The sequence below is a fragment of the Helianthus annuus genome, chromosome 16 (assembly GCF_002127325.2).
Source record: "Helianthus annuus cultivar XRQ/B chromosome 16, HanXRQr2.0-SUNRISE, whole genome shotgun sequence".
Taxonomy (NCBI): Eukaryota; Viridiplantae; Streptophyta; class Magnoliopsida; order Asterales; family Asteraceae; genus Helianthus; species Helianthus annuus.
Genome location: NC_035448.2, coordinates 183,655,215 through 183,663,126, shown reverse-complemented (window position 1 = coordinate 183,663,126; position 7,912 = coordinate 183,655,215). Strand labels below are relative to the sequence as shown.

Genomic DNA, 7,912 nt, shown 5'->3' with positions numbered 1-7,912 from the left:
TATTAAAAGATGTCCCATTTGATTTTACTAACGAGTGTATGCAAGCTTTTACTGTTTTGAAGGAACACTTGGTCAAAGCTCCTATCTTGCAACCACCGGATTGGTCAAAACCGTTCGAGATCATGTCTGACACAAGCGACACTACCATTGGTGCAGTTTTGGGTCAACGGGTTGATAGAAAGCCGGTGGTGATTTACTATGCAAGCAAAACTTTATCCGAAGCGCAACTTAATTACACCACAACCGAGAAGTAATTACTAGCGGTGGTGTATGCTTTAGATAAGATTCGCTCGTATATTTGGGGGAGCAAGGTGGTGGTATATTCGGACCATAGTGCAGTCCGATATTTGACGGAGAAAAAGGATGTGAAGCCTCGCTTAATTAGGTGGGTGTTGTTATTGCAAGAGTTCGATTTAGAGATCCGAGACAAAAAGGGGAGTGAGAACGTAGTGGCGGATCACTTGTCTCGGATTCCGGTTGAAGGGATTGACGATGTTAGCGAAATAAATGAAAGTTTTCCCGACGAGCAACTCCTAGCCGTATCCACCTTTGTTGCACCGTGGTATGCTCATTATGTAAATTACCTAGCCACGGGTGTCATCCCAAGTCATTGGACCAAAAAGCGAAGACAACAATTCACGGTTCAAGTGAAACAATATATTTGGGATGAACTGGATCTTTTCAAGATCGGACCGGATCAAGTCATTAGGAGGTGTGTGCCCGAAACGGAGGTATTGGAAATTTTGACCCATGCTCATTCATCCGCATGTGGGGGTCACTTTAGCGGACACAAAACGGGTTACCGGGTTCTCTCATGTGGGTTTTATTGGCCCACTATTTTCAAGGACGCATGTGAGTTCGCGAGAAATTGCATCAATTGCCAAAAGATGGGAAGTATATCGAAGAGGGATGAGATGCCATTACAACCAATCTTGGTTGTAGAGATATTTGATGTTTGGGGCATTGACTTTATGGGCCCCTTTCCGAATTCGAACGGTTTTCTATACATTTTGGTGGCGGTAGATTATGTCTCTAAGTGGATTGAAGCCATTGCAACACGCACAAATGACCATTCGGTTGTTTGCAAATTTGTTCAATCCAACATCTTCGCCCGGTTCGGCATTCCGAGGGTTATCATAAGTGATGGAGGTTCGCATTTCAAAAACTTTAATTTCAGGAAATTGTTGAAGAGGTATAGCGTGAATCACCGGATTGCCACACCTTACCATCCGCAAACAAGTGGACAAGTCGAAGTGTCCAACCGTCAAATCAAGGAAATTCTCATGAAGACGGTAAGAACAGATAGGAAGGATTGGTCGAATAAATTGGATGATGCGTTGTGGGCATACCGAATGGCTTACAAGACTCCGATTGGCACAACGCCTTACTGGATGGTGTATGGAAAGGGTTGTCATTTGCCAATGGAGTTAGCGCATCGGGCTTATTGGGCAATCACTACGGTTAATGCGGACTACAACGAAGCGGGGAAGATGAGAAAGCTACAATTGTGTGAAATTGAAGAGCTTAGAGACGAGGCGTATGAATGTGCTTCGGCGTATAAAGACAAACTCAAGAAGGTGCATGATGCAAAATTGCGGAAGAAAACGTTTGAAGTGGGTCAAAAGGTTTGGTTGTATAATTCAAGACTCAAGATGTTCGCGGGCAAGCTTAAAAGCAAATGGATGGGCCCGTATGTCGTTCAGAGAGTTGGGAGGTTTGGTGATGTAGATATCCAAGATGAGCAAACGTTAAAACAACAAACGGTGAACGGTCACCGGTTAAAGCCATACTTGGAGGGGAATGACATCAACAACTTAGAGCTTGATAAAGTGGGCTACATCTTACGCCCGGTCGATGAGGAACAACAATGAGAGGCCCAAGTTTGGTAGTGTATATAGTTGCATTTCATTTTATTTGACGTGCTATCGTAGGTAGATCCATTGTGAGTGGTGAAGCTATGGAGTCGGATACGACATACTACCATCATAAGGTGGTAGAGAAGTATAATCCACATGTTGTGGATCCACCACCACCGGCCGCCCTGCATGCCAATCCGCGTGCATTCTTCTAGCTTGATCATTATTATACCGACTATTCATTTCCAACTCATGGGAATACGCATGTGTGCGATTTCACGCCTCTTGACGATCAAAACTGTGTTTCAAGGACCGCTCCACGCTTGCATTCATCATTGTGTTTTGATCAAATAACATCCTCTCCGATCCCGACCATGATTCGAAAATGGAAGCCGGAGGACGTTGATTCGTTATCACCTCTTGCATAGTACCTTCATAAGCCCACCCGGGCTCATAAGAACGCTTCGTGTAGTCATAGAAGGCACCACCATATCCTCCACCCGGGCCCCCTTGCCCCAAATTCACGTTCACATGTTCACCACTATGCGGCGCATCCGCATAATCATCGTCACCACTCGGGATTTCTGCATCACTTTCGGGTTCATCTTCTTCACCCAGTAAAAGATCTCTAGCACCCGCCTTTAACGCTCTCCATCTCTGCCCTTCCGACTTAAGCTTATGGTACCGCTCCAATTGCGTGTAAGTCCAACCAATCCCCAACTTGTCTAGAGTAAAAGGCTGATGTCTTTTTGTTGCTCCTCTATCTTCTGACGTAAGTGCCTTTTGTTGCTTCATTAACCCCGTGATGATTCGACAATATGGGATTATATCTCTTCCAAACTTGTTTCGACAAATCCATAGGTGGTTCATGATCAAATAACGGATTGGGAAGCGCGGACCCCCAGTAAGTAGCGAATAAAGGACTGGTACTTCAGGAAACCTTACTTGCTCCTTGTCCCCCCTTCGCGGTATGACATTCAAAAGACAAATTGCTAACAATAATTTTGCTTTGATTTTTAAATTCTTCCGATACAAAACTTCATGATAAGTACCGGGCAAAAATAGCGTTGCCAACATGTCGTTCCAACGGGGATGCTTTTCTGGCTTTAGCAAAAGATTATCAAGCGTAGGAATCATATAATCGCGGGCTGGAAGACTATCATATTTCCCAAGCTTCGTCAACGTATCAAAAGACATTTCCACTGGAATCCCATGCACTTCACCAACTAACTTCATTTGTGATGGTCTGTCGTATCTGTTGCATTTAAGAATCGCCATCCACTCTTGGATTTCGGTTATGAACAAGTTGTTTTTATCTTTGTCAAAACAACTAAGTGCCGACTCCCAACCTAGCGCGCGGAATTTATCAAATACCCCGAACTGACCAAACTCAACTTCTCGAACTTCCCTCTCACATATAAAGGTCGCTGCCTTGTTCTTCAACCGATTCATTCTGTCGTGATATAAGGTTGGTTGCCATTCCTCTGGTTGGTCATCCAAAGGACCCGAATCCCATTTCGGCTTTTCAGCCGGGTCCAACTCCATTTCCTCATCTTCACTTTCGCTTTCGCTTACTCGACCCATGTATTGTCTCTTCCTTGGTTGTTGTTCCGGCTGTTTGCCCTTTCCCTTCGATGACGAAGATGAACTAGCTCCGGTCTTTTCTTTTATTCATGCCATTTCCTACACACATTAGAGCAAATAACACAACCAAACGCAAACATTAGTCTTCTCTCCCCACAATATCCCCACACTTGTTTGTTACCATAGTTGTAGATGTTAGTGAACCATAGATTTATCAAAAAAATTTCAAAAATCGGGCATGGTGTCTCTACAATGTAGAGCATCCCAAAAGTTCACTACTTTAATCACAAATCCTACATCTACAACCATAACCATGTTCAAGTAACAAGTAACAAGTCAAAACTATGAACAAACAAGTGGGGATGAACACATAACCTAAATAACCTTACTTTTCACAATGTATCATTAAAATATAACAATTAAGCTTCCATACCTTGGTTTGAAGATGCTAAAACACTTGTCAAACAAAAACTTCAAAAACCCCTAAAATTTTCGGAATTAGGGTTTGGAATTCGACCCCAAAAACTTCGTTTTTTCACCAATCTCTTCTCAAAATCAGAAAGTGCGTGAAAAATTAGCCAACATAGATCCAATTTCACTTGATTTGGTTGAAAATTGAGGAAGTTATGAAGCTTGAAAGATGAAGAATGTTGGGGATCTTGTGGGGTTAGAGAGATATGATAGATGAAAGAGATGGATGAGAAAGATGAAGAGAGAATGAGTGGATGGGGTTAATTTTCGGAAATGATGTGTTTATTATTATTATTTTTTTTTTTTGTTATGTAACGCCGAAACCCAATCGACCCAGATATCGCCAGAAGCCACCGTAAATTACGGTGCCACCGTAAATTACGGTGGACTTTTGGAAAATATTCCCACCGTAACTCAGTAGCCAAACACCGTAAAGGCCAGAATTTTTCAATGTTCACCGTAAGTAACGGTGCCACCGTACCTGAGCATTTGTGGTTCGATTAAAAATGTCATTCTAATTGTTCTTTTTATATTTTTTTCAGTTTTTTCGATTTTTTTTTTTGTGTTTTTAAAATTTTTCAAAAACAAATAAAAATCACCCTACCCCCTCGAAAGTTCCGTGTTGTCCTCAACACAATGTTAGAGTAATTCGTGACCTGAATATCCCCACACTTGTTTCAAACACAGATTTCAAGGAAATACGGTAATTGCACAAACTATACAAAACAAAATAAAATGAAATGCTACTATATACACTACCAAACCTGGGCCTCTCATTGTTGTTCCTCATCGACCGGGCGTAAGATGTAGTCCACTTTATCAAGCTCCAAGTTGTTGATGTCGTTCCCCTCCAAGTAAGGCTTTAACCGGTGACCGTTCACCGTTTGTTGTTTTAACATTTGCTCATCTTGGATATCTACATCACCAAACCTCCCAACTCTCCGAACGACATACGGGCCCATCCATTTGCTTTTAAGCTTGCCAGCGAACATCTCGAGTCTTGAATTATACAACCAAACCTTTTGACCCACTTCAAACGTTTTCTTCCGCAATTTTGCATCATGCACCTTCTTGAGTTTGTCTTTATACGCCGATGCACATTCATACGCCTCGTCTCTAAGCTCTTCAATTTCACACAATTGTAGCTTTCTCATCTTCCCCGCTTCGTTGTAGTCCGCATTAACCGTAGTGATTGCCCAATAAGCCCGATGCGCTAACTCCATTGGCAAATGACAACCCTTTCCATACACCATCCGGTAAGGCGTTGTGCCAATCAGAGTCTTGTAAGCCGTTCGGTATGCCCACAATGCATCATCCAATTTATTCGACCAATCCTTCCTATCCGTTCTTACCGTCTTCATGAGAATTTCCTTGATTTGACGGTTGGACACTTCGACTTGTCCACTCGTTTACGGATGGTAAGGTGTGGCAATCCGGTGATTCACGCTATACCTCTTCAACAATTTCCCGAAATTAAAGTTTTTGAAATGCGAACCTCCATCACTTATGATAACCCTCGGAATGCCGAACCGGGCGAAGATGTTGGATTGAACAAATTTGCAAACAACCGAGTGGTCATTTGTGCGTGTTGCAATGGCTTCAATCCACTTAGAGACATAATCTACCGCCACCAAAATGTATAGAAAACCGTTCGAATTCGGAAAGGGGCCCATAAAGTCAATGCCCCAAACATCAAATATCTCTACAACTAAGATTGGTTGTAATGGCATCTCATCCCTCTTCGATATACTTCCCATCTTTTGGCAATTGATTCAATTTCTCGCGAACTCACATGCGTCCTTGAAAATAGTGGGCCAATAAAACCCACATGAGAGAACCCGGTAACCCGTTTTGTGTCCGCTAAAGTGACCCCCACATGCGGATGAATGAGCATGGGTCAAAATTTCCAATACCTCCGTTTCGGGCACACACCTCCTAATGACTTGATCCGGTCCGATCTTGAAAAGATCCGGTTCATCCCAAATATATTGTTTCACTTGAACCATGAGTTGTTGTCTTCGCTTTTTGGTCCAATGACTTGGGATGGCACCCGTGGCTATGTAATTTACATAATGAGCGTACCACGGTGCAACAAAGGTGGATACGGCTAGGAGTTGCTCGGCGGGAAAACTTTCATTTATTTCGCTAACATCGTCAATCCCTTCAACCGGAATCCGAGACAAGTGATCCGCCACTACGTTCTCACTCCCCTTTTTGTCTCGGATCTCTAAATCGAACTCTTGCAACAACAACACCCACCTAATTAAGCGAGGCTTCGCATCCTTTTTCTCCATCAAATATCAGACTGCACTATGGTCCGAATATACCACCACCTTGCTCCCCCAAATATACGAGCGAAACTTATCTAAAGCATACACCACCGCTAGTAATTCCTTCTCGGTTGTGGTGTAATTAAGTTGCGATTCGGATAAAGTTTTGCTTGCATAGTAAATCACCACCGGCTTTCTATCAACCCGTTGACCCAAAACTGCACCAATGGTAGTGTCGCTTACGTCACACATGATCTCGAACGGTTTTGACCAATCCGGTGGTTACAAGATAGGAGCTTTGACCAAGTGTTCCTTCAAAACAGTAAAAGCTTGCATACACTCGTTAGTAAAATCAAATGGGACATCTTTTAATAACAAGTTGCACAAAGGCTTAGTGATAACACTAAATCCTTTTATGAAACGTCTATAAAACCCGGCGTGCGCCAAAAATGACCTTACACCCTTAACATTTTTTGGAGGTGGCAAAGATGCTATTACCCGTATTTTTGCCTTATCCACCTCCATTCCCCTTTCAGAAATTACGTGACCCAACACAATGCCCTCTTGCACCATGAAATGACTTTTCTCCCAACTAAGCACTAAATTTTTCTCAACACATTTTTTTAAAAAATTTTGTAATTCGTTGAGACAAGCATCAAAACTAGTGCCAAAAATAGAAAAATCATCCATGAACACTTCGAGCGACTCTCCAACCATGTCCGAGAAAATACTCATCATACATCGTTGAAAAGTGGCCGGAGCATTACACAAGCCAAATGGCATTCGCCGAAAGGCGAAGGTGCCATATGGACAAGTGAAAGTGGTCTTGTGTTGGTCATCGGGGTGTATTGCGATTTGATTGTAACCCGAATACCCATCCAAAAAGCAGTAATATTTCTGACCCGACAATTTTTCAATGATTTGGTCAATAAAAGGTAATGGGAAATGGTCCTTAGAAGTGGCAGCATTCAATTTTCGGTAGTCAATGCATACACACCACCCGGTAACCGGTCGGGTGGCAATTTGTTCACCATTTTCGTCCTTGACTACTTGAATGCCGACCTTCTTAGGCACAACTTGGGTGGGACTCACCCAAGCACTATCCGAAATCGGATAGATAATTCCCGCATCCAACCATTTAATTACCTCCTTTTTTACTACCTCCCGTAAGTTCGGATTCAATCGCCTTTGAGCTTCTCGTGTTGGTTTTGCATCTTCGGTGGTAATGATTTTGTGCATGACAATTGATGGACTAATTCCTTTGAGATCGGCAATCGTCCATCCGATAGCTCCCTTGTTTTCTTTCAAAACTTCCAACAAAGCTTGCTCTTGTGCCAACTCCAAATTAGAGGCAATAATGACCGGCAAAGTGTCATTATCCCCTAAAAACGCATACTTCAAATGGCTTGGCAAGTCTTTAAGTTCCAACCTTGGCTGCTCCTCCAATGACGGTTTAGTTCCCGAGTCTATTTCCGCCGGTAAATTTTCAAATTGGTGAGTCCATGGTGGCCGACCTTCCCTCAAGGCCATGGCATCCTGCTTTTCTTCTTCAACCCGTAGTGCATAAGCATGAACCTGTTCAGAAAACTCACACAAACACATATCCATACCGTCCTCCTCATACTCATACGGGTTGCATCCATCAACTATATCTGCCATGAAACACTCATCAACACCATTAGTATTAGAATTGTTAGTGAAAACATTCAACCGCATTTTTCGATTTCCAAA

At 42.8% G+C, this 7,912-nt stretch overlaps 2 protein-coding genes across 2 annotated transcripts; one reads left to right on the top strand and one right to left on the bottom strand.

Moving 5' to 3' along the window:
• Positions 1–1,283: 1,283 nt before the first annotated feature.
• LOC110920159 lies at positions 1,284–2,071 on the top strand. The gene is made up of 2 exons (XM_022164391.1): positions 1,284–1,662; positions 1,932–2,071. The coding sequence occupies exons 1-2, from the start codon at positions 1,284–1,286 to the stop codon at positions 2,069–2,071; spliced, it is 519 nt and encodes a 172-aa protein (XP_022020083.1).
• A 2,613-nt stretch (positions 2,072–4,684) lies between these two features.
• LOC110920158 lies at positions 4,685–5,164 on the bottom strand. Its single transcript, XM_022164390.1, has one exon. It carries the CDS (start codon positions 5,162–5,164, stop codon positions 4,685–4,687), a length of 480 nt encoding a protein of 159 aa, XP_022020082.1.
• Between the last annotated feature and the right edge of the window lie 2,748 nt (positions 5,165–7,912).